The following is an 18,198-nucleotide window of genomic DNA, read 5'->3' on the forward strand; positions in this document are numbered from 1 at the left end:
CTTTACAAGTTAATAGTATTGTTAAATAAAGGGAAGTTACTGATGCCTGGAGTGTTATTGGATATGAAACTGGCATGGTTAAGTGGTGGTGAAACTGCAAGGATTGCTCAGCATTGAAAAGTACTTGAATTTTTGCTGCCTTAAATTGCAAAAAAAAACATTAAAACTGCTTGATTTTTTTTTTGCCTTGGAACTGCTTGGGAAGTACTTGTATTTTCATAAGCATAAATTTCCTTGTTCTGTCTTTCTGTAATAGAAAAGGTTCATCTTTACAAAAGCTTAGTGCTTCATTAGTGACTCTTTGCCATTTAATTCAGTTGGTGTGCATATGGTACGGGTATGGTACATGTTTTAGTCCCAAGTGGTACAATACATGTGGACACTGGTTCAGTCTATTTTCATTTCTTGCTTGTTTTTGCTGTAGCTTTTAGCGTTTACAACATCCGACCTTAAAAATCAAAATTTTCAATAAAGGTCCTTGAAATCTCCTTGAACACTCCTTGATTCTTTGCCAGTCTGGCAGTATGAACCCTGTGTAAAACATTTCCAACAAATATTGCATTTATGGTAATGATCAGGGCTTCTAAAACTTTGGAACCTCAATCGGTCCGGACACGGCGACGACCCTCTCCCCCCTCAAAAAAAAGAAAGACCTGTTCAATAGTCCGATTTTATAGAAATGTCATACATTTTCGCGATGTCTTTTCTGTCAATATTTTTTGCGATGTGGCAATTCGTAAGAGGGCTCTAGAGCCAGCATAGCCGATTCGGATAGTCATTGATACAAGTTTAATTCAAATGAGATTCTCATCGAGTTCTGCGGCGTTTCTAACAAGAAAGACTGCGATCGTAATTAACTGTGGCTGTCGGAGGCGGTCAGACGACAAAAAGTGTAACAGTATTATGATTTATTTGCTTAATGCTTCTTTATTGGGTCAACATTCAACTGATAATCTTGAATAATAGTATATCATCTAGATTTATAATCAGGGCAACAAGCTTAAAGTGTGATATCGACAACGATTTTTTCATTACTACGAATAAATATGACGTAAGCGGCAGACTCAGCTGTCAGACTTATGTAGTTAATCAAGCGTATCGCTGTTGATATCCTATATATTATTACGTTAATTAATTCGGTATTTTATTGCTTTCACGGATTAACAATGACATGCATTTATCTTTAAAGCCGTTTTTAACCAGCAATGGTCAAATGGATATCATGTAATGATCGACGACGACAAAGCATATTGCCATGTGAAAATATGGACCGATTTTAAAGGCTGGGGTGCCTGACCCCAAATATCCTACCAGACAGCAATTAAGCCTATTTGGCAGAGGAGGCGTGGTTTATTGGGTTTATGAGGTCTGCTCTGGTCAGCAGTTTTGATTGTAAACATTCACATGGCTTGTGGTGTTATATCATTCGGATAGAGTGGTACAGAAGAATTTGTCCATTGCTTTCTCATTTGAGAGTAGATAAATAAAGTTTCATACACCATAACCAATGCTTCCACGAATTGCGTTATAATAAGCCATTTGATAGTATATATCACCCCAGATAATGGATGTTTCCCACCATATGGCAGTTACAACCTCATACTTTGATAGTAAACCTGTAGTAAACAGGAATTGGTAGTGAAATTCAGTTGGCTGTTAGAGGGTAGTGTTTGAAAATCGGATTCCATTTGCTATCGATAATTGAATCGAATCGAACCAAGCATTTCGATTTATTATCGGACGATAATCGAAAGTTCATAATATCAGTAAGGAATACATTCTTTATACATGATATTATCATGATCATTGAAATGGTTACACCTGGAATCAGTACGTGTGATGCTATAGTCATGCTTTTTGAAACAGTATGCTAAATTCCATATCCTTTTTCTGTCTTAAATAATTAAGTTTTAAGCTTTTTAAGACTTCTTTTACATTTTCCGCATTTGTGTAAGAGAGTGACTCAAATGAACTCAACGAGAATTTACCGGAAAGAAAAATTGGCATTTACTCGACTTTTATCACAAAACAAAAAAAAGAAGTTACCGGAAGAAACATTAGCAACATCGATTTTGGACAACCACTATCGATTGTCACCGACATAGCATTGTCAGCGACGATTTATCGATTGTACTCGATAATCGTTTCATCCCTATTAGAAACACAAAATCTTCACTGTATATATGTTGGATGTATATAACATATTCAATTTCAGCTCAAAAAAGAAAAAAAGGAATAAGACATTTGTGGTGCGTTTTAATTGACTGTGAGAGTATGTTTTATTTCCAGAGCCAGCTACAAGAAGCAGTTGAGGCCCTGTCAAAGAGCAAGAGTGTGCAGGAGGAACAGGCCAGAACCATCCGACAGCTGGAGGAGCTGGCAAACAAACAGGAGAGGGAGTCAATGAAACATCAAACGCATGAGGTGTCACACCACATTAATACTATTATAGTCAAACCCCATTGGCTCAAACTCCCTAGGACCAGGGTAAATACCATGAGCCTCAGAAAATTCTAGCCAAGCGGGAATGCTCTTCAGTACAATGAAAATGGTTCTTTACATTCTGTTTCAGCCAACAAGGAATTTGAACCAAGCGATTTCGAGCCAAAAGGGTTGGACTGTTTAGTACATTGTATAGAGTAATCAACAATTGGTTTATAGACAGAGTATGTCACTTGTCACACAAAAATATGCTTACATATCCGTAAATATGTATTTGCTTGAAAGGGACTCGCTTGTGTTTTGGCACTATTTTTTTTCCTGTTAATGCTTATAACTATTTTACTCTGATAATGAAATTGTAGAAAAAAGGAGCATTTAAATTATTTAAAAAAAATCAGATTTTAGTGGGGTGCGATAAGTCAGGAAAGGCCACAATAATTTATATTCAACAGAGTTGGATATTTTGACCTTAACAACAATCCATTGATTACAGCGCATGATAATAATAGCTGGCAGTATCTTAGTTTTACACTGCTAATGATTTGCCACATTTTATTTCATGATTAAAGAAAAAGTACATTTTACAAACCATGAGGGAGTCCCTTTAAAGCAAATATTGTGAACTGAATCTAAACTGTTATTGGGCTCAGCTGATGTTCCTTTTTTGAATAATTAACATAGTATAATGGTTTAAGCATTGGAAATAATTATTTCAGCACAAGAAGCTGCAAGAGGCCCAGATGAGGGGTGCAGCGCTGAGTCGGGAAGTGGACCTCTTGAAGGGTTCATGTGAAGCTCAGAAACAGCAGGTCCAGTCACTACAGAGTCTTCTGGCCTCTAGAGAACAGGAGCATAGGTATAAGAGTCCGACATAACACATTTACTCAAGTAAATCAGTAATCCATTTTTATCTATTCTTTAAAAAAATATATTCACTATAGAGTACTTATGAGGCCATGAAACAATATGTAAAATCCCTGCTCAGCCATCTTACTTTAAGTGAGCAGGACCATGGTGCTCTTGTTACATAATGGTCCATCAGGATGTATCCATATGGTTGTAAATTACTTTATCATAAGTTTGGTAAATAAAGATGCTGTCTTGGTCATAAAACTCACAACTCTACCTCAAATGTCTAGTTCATACTTACCGGTTTATCATTATGGATTGCTGCATATATGCACATAACAAGAGTATAGATGGCTGTGTCCCAGCTGTAATTTTTTCATATAGGGATTTTTAATTAATTTGGCATATGGGATGTATTCCAACTGAGTCTGGTAGGGGACAATATTGGCTGGAAATGTAAGATAAATTCCAACTGAAGGCAGGTAGTGGATTTCAATGGCTGGAAATGTGGGATATACACAAACTGAAGGCAGGTAGTGGATTTCATTGACTGAAAATGTTGGATATATTCCAACTGAAGGCAGGTAGTGGATTGCATTGACTGAAAATGTTGGATATATTCCAACTGAAGGCAGGTAGGGGATTTCATTGGCTGAAAATGTGGGATATGTTCCAACTGGAGGCAGGTAGGGGATTTCACTGGCTGAAAATGTGGGATAAATTCCAACTGAAGGCAGGTAGGGGATTTCACTGGCTGGAAATGTGGGATATACACAAACTGAAGGCAGGTAGGGGATTTCATTGACTGAAAATGTTGGATATATTCCAACTGAAGGCAGGTAGGGGATAGCATTGGCTGAAAATGTGGGATATATTCCAACTACAGGCAGGTAGGGGATAGCATTGGCTGAAAATGTTGGATATACACAAACTGAAGGCAGGTAGGGGATAGCATTGGCTGAAAATGTGGGATATACACAAACTGAAGGCAGGTAGGGGATTTCATTGACTGAAAATGTTGGATATATTCCAAATGAAGGCAGGTAGGGGATAGCATTGACTGAAAATGTTGGATATATTCCAACTGAAGGCAGGTAGGGGATTTCATTGACTAAAAATGTTGGATATATTCCAACTGAAGGCAGGTAGGGGATTTCATTGACTGAAAATGTTGGATATATTCCAACTGAAGGCAGGTAGGGGATAGCATTGGCTGAAAATGTGGGATATATTCCAACTGAAGGCAGGTAGGGGATTTCACTGGCTGAAAATGTGGGATGTATTCCAACTGGAGGCAGGTAGGGGATTTCATTGGCTGAAAATGTGGGATGTATTCCAACTGCAGGCAGGTAGGGGATAGCATTGGCTGAAAATGTGGGATGTATTCCAACTGGAGGCAGGTAAGGGATTTCACTGGCTGAAAATGTGGGATGTATTCCAACTGAAGGCAGGTAGGGGATAGCATTGGCTGAAAATGTGGGATGTATTCCAACTGGAGGCAGGTAGGGGATTTCACTGGCTGAAAATGTGGGATATATTCCAACTGAAGGCAGGTAGGGGATTTCATTGGCTGAAAATGTGGGATATATTCCAACTGAAGGCAGGTAGGGGATTTCATTGGCTGAAAATGTGGGATATATTCCAACTGCAGGCAGGTAGGGGATAGCATTGGCTGAAAATGTGGGATATATTCCAACTGAAGGCAGGTAGGGGATTTCATTGGCTGAAAATGTGGGATATATTCCAACTGCAGGCAGGTAGGGGATTTCATTGGCTGAAAATGTGGGATATATTCCAACTGCAGGCAGGTAGGGGATAGCATTGGCTGAAAATGTGGGATATATTCTAAATGAAGGCAGGTAGGGGATTTCATTGGCTGAAAATATGGGATGTATTCCAACTGAAGGCAGGTAGGGGATTTCATTGGCTGAAAATGTGGGATATATTCCAACTGAAGGCAGGTAGGGGATTTCATTGGCTGAAAATGTGGGATATTTTCCAACTGAAGGCAGGTAGGGGATTTCATTGGCTGGTATATGGGATATCATACTATCGGCGGTAGGTAAAATATCCTGCTTTTGAGACCCTTCTAACGCCATATGTACCGCTTTTCCGTTGAAATCTATCGATATTAAAAGCTCTTTTTAAAAACCTCAAGATTATATCTAATTGGCGTTAAATTTTCTTTTAAAAACCTCAAAACTCTATCAACCATGCTTAAGTACCATATTAATCTGTCACTTTAAAGAACATGGTGCAATTAACAACTTGTAAAAACACTTCACACTTCAGCCGAGATTATTTCTAAATTACCAGTACGGTACAAAAGCCCACTAATCAGCATTCTTTGTTAATTTGCATCCTACTTATCAGCATTTTTGTGAATATCAAAGACATTAAAAATATGTCAAAACATTAAAGAAAACAACAAAGGTGTTATTAATTATCTACAATGTATAATTTTTTCGATATTTTGGCGGGAAAATTAACATACACAATTCTGCAGTCGTCTGCACTTACACTCCGACCAACTGTTTTGGCAGTCTGATTTGATTTTTTAGCAGCTTTTCTGAATATAAACTCGTTTTTACAAGTCAGAGGTAATATTTCCTTCTGTTTCTGAATCAAAAACAGTTAAACACTGACATTTGACAAGTCTCTTAACCCTGACATATTTTCCGAAAATCTAAAAAAGTAACAAATATCAAGTTTTTGTTTACATTGTTTCCATCATTATTTTTGACTGAAAATTAAAGGAATTAAAAATTCTACAGCTTTTGAACCGAAAATACTGCTTTTGAGACCTAAATCTACCTCTCTGTCATTGCCAAAGGTTCACATGTCTGGGGATATATTCCATCTGAAAGACAGGTAGAGGATTTTATTGGCTGGATATGCGGGATATATCCCATCAGAAGGCAGGTAGGGGATTTCATTGGCTGGAAATATGGGGTACACTTTAAATGAAATGTAGATTTAATTGGCTGGTAATATGGGATAAGGTAAACAAAGGCAAAAGTCAAACGCAAAATATCCCATTCGCTACCAAACTAACATCAATACATTTATGTCCATCCCTTATTGTTAGGCATGCCATTCCAAGCCTGAAATAGACAGCTAAAAATTGTGCCTGTGTCCATGATTATGGTGCCTACAAATTGATCAGGAACATTATATTAAGGGGTTTTAACCATTTTTTCAACTATTTTTTTGCCTGCGTCCTATCTATGCTAGCGTCCTATACATGATATAATACGGTAACCAATTACACAGATATGCTTTGTGCATCTGGTGGGGATCAAATACAAGACCCCTCACTCTGCAGATGGACACTCGACCGTGTCACTATAAAAGCTAACTCTATAGCATGACAGTGGTTCATAACAAGACTAATTGTGAGCAATCACCTCTGACATTGATGGAGGCTTTTTGGATGGCTGCCTTGCTATGCGTAACCGAATTGAGTTCAAGGGTTGGAGTTTTCACAAGTTGGCATTGATGAAGCAACCACACAAACCAGTTACCGATAAGTGCCACTATATGTTCAAAACTGTTGCACTACAGCTATTGTTACATTTCAGGGATGAGCTGAAGTCTCGATACGGCCTTGGTAGCAAGGAAATGAGAGAAGCTATAGAGGACGAGGTGAAGAAAAGGGAGCGGGAACACCAGCAACAGATGAAACAACATGAACAGAAGTAAGTTGCCATGGTAACAGGCAGGAACTCCAGCAACAGATGAAACAACATGAACTCAAGTAAGTTGCTGTGGTAACAGGCGGTAACTTCAGCAACAGATGAAACAACATGAACACAAGTAAGTTGCCATGGTTACAGGCAGGATCTCAAGCAACAGATGAAACAACATGAACTCAAGTAGGTAACAGACTGGAACTCCAGCAACAGATGAAACAACATGAACTCAAGTAAGTTGCCATGGTAACAGGCGGTAACTTCAGCAACAGATGAAACAACATGAACAGAAGTAAGTTGCCATGGTTACAGGCGGGATCTCAAGCAACAGATGAAACAACATGAACTCAAGTAAGTTGCCATTGTAACAGGTGGGAACTACAGCAACAGATGAAACAACATGAACTCAAGTAAGTTGCCATGGTAACAGGCGGTAACTTCAGCAACAGATGAAACAACATGAACACAAGTAAGTTGCCATGGTTACAGGCGGGATCTCGAGCAACAGATGAAACAACATGAACTCAAGTAAGTTGCCATTGTAAGAGGTGGGAACTCCAGCAACAGATGAAACAGCATGAACACAAGTAAGTTGCCATGGTTACAGGCAGGAACTCCGGCAACAGATGAAACAACATGAACACAAAAGGTCACTGTCTTCAGCATTGATCATTAGGCAAAAAAAAAAAAATACCTGTGTTTCCGGTAACATGGAGACAAAAAATAGGGTCGGTAGGTCGGGATTTTTTTTTTTTTTTTTTTTACACTTTCCATATCATGCAAATTTCTGTTGCATCAGATCAATTATGTTATATCTACACATTTCCTAATTTACAAAAAGTCTGATAAAACAGCATTGTTTAATGTCTGAAATCATTTCCTTACCTTCGACTACCGTATTTTCCCGCCAATTTTGCCGATGAAATCTGGTGCTTTTTTTGTATACAATACTCGTTTATAAGTCGTGAGCAGTTGTTTTTAGGAAAAATTCAGCACTTCAATTTCAACAAATCTTTGATAATGTTTTAGCCAAACAGTCAATTATCAACTAAATTTTTAATTTGCTTGAGGAAAATCTCCGATTTTCTTGTCAACTGTGAGCTCCATAAACTAGGCCTTCAAGTGGAGGTAGATTAATAAAACAACAAGTAAACGCTGTTATGGTTTATCTTATTTTCGTACATTACTACAATCAAAGTTTCATTCATATTTATAGTGAATTCAAACAATTCGGTCATTGTTTTAAGATTTCCAGACGACGATTATTGATTTTTTCGATCGTATGGTATTTTCGTACCAGCCTAGGCGAAATCCTGGCATTGAAATGGGATCATACTGGTATCCGACTGACCGAATTAGATACAAACCATAGCCACGTACTTTTGATCTTATCACCGCTCGTGCTCTGACATCACAAATCCAAGCTGACACATTCCAAAACAGTGTTAACTGTCACAGGTTTTTGTTTGGATTTCAGTTGATGGGACTTAAATAAGGCGAAATAAATAACCATTGATAATTGATAAATTAATATAACCATAAATGAAATGTGTATTGGAACCTCCGAATTAGCCTGCATGAATTCGCAAAGCCTAATCGTAAGAAGCTTGCATGATATACGCAAAGCCTTATCGTAAAAAAGTAAGTTTTAATTTGGTCATGGATACGGATAAATAACACCGCGAACTATAATTCAAAATATTTTCATTAAAAAGACAGCAAAATATGTCTCCGGTGATCAACCACGTGCGTTTGCCAATTTTAAGATATCGGACAGGGTTCGCCGTCCTCCGCCATTTTGTTTTTCCGTCTCTGTAATACATAATCAGGAATGAAAGTATATCCTCTGGGGACATTGAAAGACAAACAACGAAAATAATAACGATATATTTGAAGAAATATATTTTTTTACGAAAGAATTTAAAAATAAATAATGTTTTTTTACTTTTATGTCTAAAAAAAAGATTAGGGTCGGCGAGGAAAAAATAGGGTCGGTCGGTTAACCGGAAACACAGGTATTTTTTTTTTTGGCCTTATCAAGCATTTAGGGTTTGGATTTATTTGTGGGCAAACTAGAGTTGAGTTTTTTTTTTCAATTTTTCCGTTGATTTATTTTATGTAGATCAATACTGACGATTTGTTTGCTTTTGCATTTTTCAGATACCGATTCTCACTTATGATATATCATGAGAAAAACAAGTGAGCGAAGAAAATATATAAGTGCTCATTTTTTTTGGTACGGAAAATGACTTCAAAACTACTGATAGGATTAAGATAAACCTTGGTATAAAGATATGGCAACGAGAGGAAGTGCATTGTACAAGAACCATAATCCTTGTCTGGGCCATATCTATCAAAAATTACTGATGGGATTTTAATGAAACTTGAAATATAGATAGTTTAAGATTAGAGGAAGTGCAGTGCACAAGAACCATAATCCTTGTCTGGGCCATATCTATCAGAAATTAAATGAAGCTTGAAATATAGATAGATGAAGATGAGAGGAAAAAGAATCATTATCCTGCTCAATGTATTTCTTTAGTTATTGCAATGTAGATGGCAATAAGATGGAGTGCCATACCCAAGAACCTTAATACTGCCCTGCATTTTTCTAGTTATCTCCCCTAAACCTGATATTTTATGAAAACGGGTGCCTGCCTGTCTTGGCCATAATTACTTTGGAAAGTTCTAAAGGGATAGACTGGAAACTTGAAATATAGATGGCAATAAGAGGAAGTGCACTATCCAAGAATAATAATCCTACCCTGCATATTTATTTAGTTATCTTCCCTTAACCTGTTATTTTCCAATAAAGCCCGGTGCTTGTTCGGGCCATGTCTTGGAATGTCCTGAAAGGATTCACATGAAACTTGTTATAAAGATAAATGGCAATAACATTATAAATGTTTTGAAAATCCAATACTCACACTATCATACAACATTCGTCTTCTACTGATATTTGTAATTTCAATTGCTGCTTTTTAACTATTTCATTGCTTGAAACTTCCTTTAAAAATGGAATTCTCAAACCATTTCATATCTTTGCATGTTATGATTTTTTCAACTTGTGTATGATAGTGCTTCAATATTCACCTTCTACCAGCACATTGTATTAAAATTTCTGCCTTTTCATAGAAAATGGGCATGTGGGGAGCATCAATTGCTTCCAACGATACTTTTATATAATAACAGGTATCCCATACACATTCCTGTTGTCTTTAACAATGTTTTATCATAAGCCAACAAGATGGTATTCAAGTCAGTATGATGACCTGAAGTAACATCTTAATGATAAAGAAGGATTTCTTTTTCTATCTCACTCCACCCATTCTTAGTCATTAAGATATTACTTCATGTCATCTCACTAATACATATACTATGATGAATTGTGAAGAAAGCAATAACGCTGTTACTGATTAAAACTTTAGCAAGTTTTCTAGGTGAAACCCAGTACTGCTGTCCTCTGAAGCAAATAGAAAACTTCCGGCTGGGTGATGGACATCTATACTGTTAGAATAACAGGATCAGACATCAAATGTGAACTTGTTTCACAGAGAGAACAGGTTGAGGACAATTCCTCTCAACAAAAGAGAGAAAAACTGTAGTTTTACATTTGTTTACTGATGTCGGACAAATTTCTATAGCGATTCTCAATTTGAATTTCTTCATTAGTGACATGTTGACAGAAATCAAGGGAAAGCCTTTTACGTAAGCGTTTTTCAAGCTATTCTTTCGCTTTCTTTCTCTTTTTATCTGACAATTTAATGCCACACCACTGCTCAGCAAACGTGTGTTACCTAAAATTGTAAGCTATAATTACAGGACTGAATAAATAACTGCCAAATCAAGCCAATAAGTTACCGGAAGATCTCCAGAAGCAGGGGAAAGTAGAGAGGCTTCCAAATACGAACTGCTTATACAGGAATCAGCCTGGTTAAAGAAAAACATGATACAGTGTCGCCAGGATATCACAATTTTTACCAATATTGTATATCAAAGTCATCAAAAACTGATCTTTCTTAATCAAATATAGACTGCTTTATATCATTAAAGCTGCACTCTCACAGATTGAACATTTTGACAACTTTTTTATTTTTTGTCTTGGAAGAGCTAATTTTTGCGAAAATCCAGGGAAACCAGTTATATAAGACTGCTGACAAAAATTAGATAGCAGATTTTTATATTTAAGTTCAAAAGTTGATGTTTTATGCATTTTTCTTTGTAACGGTTTAAGCCATAAATCATTAATTTTCGAAACGGAAATGTGAAAATCTACAATCTGATTTTTTCTCAGCAATCTTATATCATTGGTTTGCAGATATATACAGTATGCCAATTTTTTCTCTCTCCAAGACAAAATATAAAAAAGTTGTAAAAATGGAATATCTGTGAGAGTGCAGATTTAAAGAGTAGCTTTTTTGTAATGTCGCAAGGAAAATTTAGAAAATGTAACTATTTATTCAACACGTTCTTATCACACCACATCTAAAATTGTTTGAACTTAAAATAATATATTTGTCAAATTATGGTTCCATCTTTATTTTTAAAGACGAAGGGGATATAGTAATGGTTGGGATGCGTGCCTTAGTGGCTGTCCATGTGTTGGTGCGTCCGTCCAGTTATACTTGTCTGAGCATAACTTGAAAAGTCTGAGGAATTTACTTCGAACTATACACTTCAAATTGACTTCAAAATTTAATGTATACAGATTGATTAAACATTTGAGAAGTGCAGTGCACAGGAACCATAACTCTGGCTGCAGTATTTTTTGAGTTATTGCCCTTTATTGTTGTAAGGCAAAGTTGATACTGTTCTTAATAAGGCTGGGGATATCTTGTGTAAATTAAATCAGTTTATGGTCACTTTAACATAGTTGTTGAAATCGTGTATTCCATTGTAGCCTTAAATGGTTATTCCTCACATAAGGGTGTTTGGTAGGTCATTGACATATATTTGGGTATTCCCTTAGGCATTGAACCAGTACATGCCCTGACACCAGTGAATGGAAATACACTTTACCTTGTCAGGAGAACATTTTCTGGTATGTTTTGTATGAATTATGCATAAAACACCTTTTCATTTGACCGATTTTTATCTTATTTCTCCAAAATAGTGAATGCTTTGTCTTTTTGTTCATAGTCGGATACTGAACCAGTCTTTATATGCATGCAGCTGATTGAGCGAAGAGACTCGCTTCATGAAATACAATGAGGAAGAAATTGAAAATAAATCCTCCGTAACATTATTTTTTCTGTAACTAGATCTATGCCATTTGCACAGCGTTGGTCTTAATATGTTAAAATGTACTTTCTTACAGTTCCTTGCTAATGCTATTTAGTGTTGTTCATTAGTATCGCCTTCATGTGATAAAATCTTGGCTTGCATGCACTGTAGGTTTGATTTATTTTTTCCCTAGTTCTTATGGACAATTCAAAAGAAACAAGTAATGAAAATGTATAAAAAGGAACAAATTGTCCTCATGGATGGTCAATTATCGACTGATAGAGTTAACGTCCTTGAAATAATCAAGAAAAAGCTTATGTTTTTCTCTTTTTATGGCGTGGCGTCTGCATCAGTGACTGGTTAAGCTGACCATCACATATTTAGGTTAAGTAACTCCATATCAGCCTAAATAAGTATTATGCCCCTGATGGACTGTTAAACTCTATGGGCACACAAGTTTTAGGCAAAATTTGGGTTTAAAATAAACACTTCTTTCAATTGACTTAATACTTCATATAGTTGATTGCTTTTTCCTTTTTTCTTTCTTTTTATCCCCCGCCAAATCACAGGTTTCGGGACGGGGATATTGTTTTGGCGTTGTCCGTCATTCCGTCCGTCTGTCCGGAACCATATCTTTGTAGGCATTGATCAGAAAATGTTCAAACTTGGTCAGAATGCTCCCCTTGATCATACCTCGACCACTTGTAAAAGTTGGTCACATGGGATCAAAAACTAGGTCACTTGGTCAAATCTTAGAAAAATCTTTGAGAGGCATTATACATGGTCAAATATTCATGAAACTTAATCAAAATGTTTTCCTTGATGAACTCTTGGAAGTATATAAAACTGGGTCACATATGATCCAAAATTAGGTCACTAGGTCAAATCTTAGAAAAATCATTCAAATTCATAGAAACTATTACAAATGTTACAAAACTTTTATTTCAAATAATTCCAAACAAACTCAAACTTATATCCAACGTTCATAACAGTCCATTTCTCTGAAGCCATATTACATATTGATATAGGAATATTCCACCAACTTTTCATTTCCAATCCATGAACTTTGCCTAATCATGTGGGGGATATCAATTCAACGAATTTGCTTGTTTTACTTTTTTATGGCATTTTTCTAAGACAAGACATTGTACAATGGAGTGTGCTGTCTAACAACTGTACTTGTTAATAGAATTGTCTTATTCATGTTTGATCGTACTGTTTCTTGGGAAATTAACAGATTGACAGTCTAAATTAATGTCACAGCTGTATCTGTTTATGTGAAAGCTTTGAAACATGCTAAATCTATTCAACACGGCAATTAATTGACTTTCGTTATTGCTAAAAGCCTGGCTGTCACTGTCAAGATTTCAAGGCTGACTGTCCACAACCATTAATCGTGACAAAATGGATAATTTTTTTCACATGGCCCCAATTTTATCATTTTGTACAAATGCTGATGATTGCCTTACAATTTGGATAACAAATATTACTTTGAAGCAATTCAAATAGAATGTTATGTGTACGACTAAGGAAGATAAGTCACAACTGCTCAAATATCCGCACAATTTTCATTTGCTAGAAAACTCCTGTCTGAGTCATCATAAACTTAAAGTCATGATTAACTATGACCATCTTTCGAGAGGTCACAAATGCCTATAAGACTATGCCCTATTCAGTAAAAATACAACTGCCCTAGTTTAAAAAAACTGTAGCAAATCTTGTCGCATCGTGACAGTTTTTAACAGATCAAAGCTGTTGTGGCGTTTCCCGATTCACCAGGATCACCCATGATTCATGATTCTGTTACCAATGTACCCATTATTTGTCAAAAATCATCACGGCTTTCTAAATCGTTGTCAATTGAAGCCAAATCGTGACAATGAGAGCCAGACATAACACATTAAAACTATATAAGCTTAGGAATGAAGTGCAGTTCGGATAAAGAAGGTTTAAAACTGGATTAAGGGTATTGGACAAAGACTCATTAGCTGTGCGATGGAAGTTTACCATGGTGCACCTGCTGTTACTGTCAATAAACCACTTCAACAGAACTAGAATGTATTTCCATACATTAAGAACACTAGATGTCTCCAAGAATTGTCACGCTTTTCAAAAGAAGCGATTGATTAGAATTTAATGATGGGTGATTGAAGAAGCTTCTATTCTGTAGGGGGATTGGCTATACATTTTCAACCTTCTTGATTCACTGTGTTCTTAAAAGTGTTAAATGAACCATGACGTTCTCCCACCAAAGTGATAGAATTTGCATGATCCACTGGAGACAGTCTTCTGATTGGAGAGCATTGTCCGGCAGTTTTCACAGGTTTTAAAAGATGTTCTCATTAGAATGGTTTTTAGCTGAAGTAATAATTGTAGTTACACAAACTAGGGGTCAATGTCGTATGATTGCTTATTATTTAAATTTGTGACGCCATGAAGAAAATAAAACATTCGAGGCAAAATTACCTATGTTACGAAATAACACTTAAAATTGCCTCAAAAAACATAGATGAAAAGAGAAAATGGCAATTCCCGGCTACTGCTTCCCGCCAGATATTGCTCTCAAACAAGTAATGAAATTTTGTTACTTTACAGCATTCAAGTTGTCATGTATCTGGGGGTTTTATTATCATTTTTGTGAATACAATCATTCCACATGAAGATGAAACAGGAAGGATATATTTTCTTTTTGAAATTTCCAGTTTATGACAAACTGTTTATTCTATCATGAAACAAAACATTACATACACTATGTACAAAGACCTGTAGCAAATTTGCTAAATAGTAGATATTTTGTTGCTTCAACGACAATAAATTTTCATTAGTGTTTACGCTCATGTCTCGGCCAATAGGACCACTGATAGGATTAATATTTAATCATGTAGAAAGTCGTCTGATGTAAAACAACTACCAAGAGTGTGATCTTGTGTTGTGGGGGAAAACTGAGAACCAGGAAGATACCAACTCGCCCCGCTTGGTGACCAGATATTGCTTATTAAGCATGTGATTGGCTATCTAAGTTATACATCAATTGTCTACAATGTTATGTCAACTATTCAACATTCCTGTTCACTGTTTTAAAGATGATGATTTTAAGATTGGGAATTTTGTTTCAGGATAGAGGAGCTGAGCAAGCAATACTCGAGTCTAGAGGATGAGTTCAGGCAGGCCCTACAGATTGAGTCAAGCAGGTTTAACCAGGTACAGTTCATATGCTGACATATTTTAGAATCGTATGTTAAAATATGATATTTATTTATCTAAGTGTCAAAGCAACACACCAGATGCCTGTGTATTTGTGTTGAGTCATGTGTTGTTTATTGGGTGTGCATACATTTTGTTTCTGGAGTTTAGTACATACTGGGTGTGCATACATTTTGTTTCTGGAGTTGAGTACATACTGGGTGTTCATACATTTTGTTTCTGGAGTTTAGTACATACTGGGTGTTCATACATTTTGTTTCTGGAGTTTAGTACATACTGGGTGTGCATACATTTTGTTTCTGGAGTTTAGTACATACTGGGTGTTCATACATTTTGTATGTGGAGTCAAGCAAATATATGTGGAGTCAGGCACATACTGGGTGTACATACATTTTGTATGTGGAGTCAAGCAAATATATGTGGAGTCCCGCACATACTGGGTGTACATAAATTTTGTATGTGGGACCCAGCAGATACTGGGTGTACACATTTTTTGTATGTGGAACCCAGCACATACTACGTGTACATGCATTCTAGCATATACTGGGTGCACATACATATTGTGTGTGGAACCCAGCACATACTTGTTCATGCATTATGTGTGGAATCCAGCACATACTGGATATTCTTACATTTTGACATTCTATTTAAATATGGGCTAGTCATGACAATATCAAACTAGAATGGGATACCTGAATAATAACCACAGTGATTAAAAAGGACATTTATTTATATACTGGACATGAGCCCTAGTCCATTTCGAGTAAAGAACCCTATATTGCTTAAAGGGGCTGTACTCTGTATGATAAAATAGCGGAAAAAAAAGAAAAATGTCGAAAACTGACATAAACTTGGCATCTATGTGTACAATGCATTGAAACTTACTAACTGAAGTACCACATAGTTTACAATTTATTTAAGTAAAGCAGTTATTTCTTATTTTTCAATTAAAAAAGATTACTGGGTATGTCTACCAGGTAGAATTCAATTTTTTACATGTTGGTACTTTTTTTTACAATTATCATATCAAAGCATAACACATTCTATTAGATAACTGTCCTGAGATTCGTTACAGAAAAAAACTTTTTGGTGCCAATCTAATGTACAGTCCCTTTAAATTACTCAAACTTTTCATATTGTCTGTGCTGTAACTTGAGATTATGTCATTATCAATCTTGGCCAATGTGTGTATCAGCAGTATATCTGGACCAAGTTGGATAACCTGATCCAATGTTGCCCCAATCACTTTAAAGTTATGGCCTTTGAATTGCATTATACAAACTTTATGTTGTCCCTGCTCTTACTTTAGGGGCTTTTGTCCAATCCTCATCAAACTTAGACTGTCATGTAAACCTTTGCCAAGATCCATAACCAGTCATGTCAAACCAGTTGATTCAGAGTTATGGTCCTTAAATTGCTTCAATTACATAAACTGTCAAATCAGGCATAATTTTTATGTTTATCTTGTGACAGTTTGCCACTATTGTTCATTTTTGCTTCACAGTAAAGAGAATTCATGGAACCAATATGAATATATTTCAATTTCCGGTATTCAGCTGAAGACTGCCTTTGAGCATATAAGCGAAGAGAATGCAGGGAACCAATCAGCCCTGCTTGCTGCACAGAGAAAGGATGAGAAATCATCAGAAATGATATCAGAACTCACTGCTGTATGTATACTTTTGTTTTCATTGTAACTGTGGTTGTGAAGAAAAAATGTGTGTTCATCTGAAACAATGGCATTGTTGGGTGCATGGTTGTAGTGCACAAGTCCCATCACACTGGTTAAAATATTTTTACTGCATCATTTTATGAACAGATCAGCAGTTTGTTAACTGCACATAGACTTTAGTTACTGCATAATTTGAGAAACAGACCAGCATTTTGTCATCTGAATATGGACTTTAGTTATTGCATCAGTTAAGAAACATATCAGCATCTTGTTATCTGGATTGCATTGATCAAATGTTTCCAAATTTGGTCAGTGCATAGATAATCAGAATGTCCTTCAGACTTCACTATCCGCACACTGACCAATTCACACAACGATGCAATACTAAAAAATTCAATCCTTAAGTTATAAATTGAAGAATTTCATTGTTTATTTCACAGAATCGTAAAATTGACCCACGAAAAGACCTCTGGTGCGACTAATAGAACATGCACATTTAATAGGATTTTTACAGTATACACCAGGGCTGTAAGCTTTGAGACATTGCAATTATGGGCTTTGAATTTTGAAAACAGCTTGCAATTCTTGAGAAAAAGCAGTCCTTTGAAGTCATACTATTCACACAATGAAAATCTATAATCTGATTACAATATTTCTTGATTTATTCATAAATCTTTTGAATTTGCACTTTTCCCTTTAGTGCTTAAGGATTAGGACATTCTGGAAATGTTCTTATATTGTAACTGAGCTTTCATCCATAAGGTTTGTTATGTATACTTTAATAATGATGGATACATTAACTATCAAAGGGACTAGACACCAGATGATAATTTAATTGCAAGAAATAAATGAAATTGAAACATAAACACTGATATTGTTGTTTTTTGTATATAAATCGTTTAAATGCTCAACATTTGCCCCTGGGATAACTTTGTCCCTGGGGTCTAATATTCCTTGGCTGGCAATTTTCCCATAAGGGTTTTTTAAAGGCCTTCCACAGTGCAAAATTTGGTGGGGATTGAGCCCAAAAAATAAAACATTTCAAAAGTTTTTATGTTTTGGGGTATTAAGGAGTTGACCAAATTATACAAACTTTTTTTTATTAGATTAGCAACC

General features: G+C 36.1%; 1 protein-coding gene across 1 annotated transcript in view; it reads left to right on the top strand.

Annotated features, from left to right (window-relative positions):
• The window catches only part of LOC128243570 (leucine-rich repeat and coiled-coil domain-containing protein 1-like), a 183,808-nt gene that overhangs the window by 119,470 nt on the left and 46,140 nt on the right, over positions 1–18,198 (top strand). The window contains exons 13-17 of the mRNA XM_052961418.1: positions 2,290–2,424; positions 3,159–3,298; positions 6,873–6,989; positions 15,323–15,407; positions 16,967–17,080. Coding sequence (XP_052817378.1) covers positions 2,290–2,424; positions 3,159–3,298; positions 6,873–6,989; positions 15,323–15,407; positions 16,967–17,080 — 591 coding nt within the window. The remainder of the gene's footprint in view (positions 1–2,289; positions 2,425–3,158; positions 3,299–6,872; positions 6,990–15,322; positions 15,408–16,966; positions 17,081–18,198) is intronic.

Source organism: Mya arenaria, chromosome 8, assembly GCF_026914265.1.
Source record: "Mya arenaria isolate MELC-2E11 chromosome 8, ASM2691426v1".
Lineage (NCBI taxonomy): Eukaryota > Metazoa > Mollusca > Bivalvia > Myida > Myidae > Mya > Mya arenaria.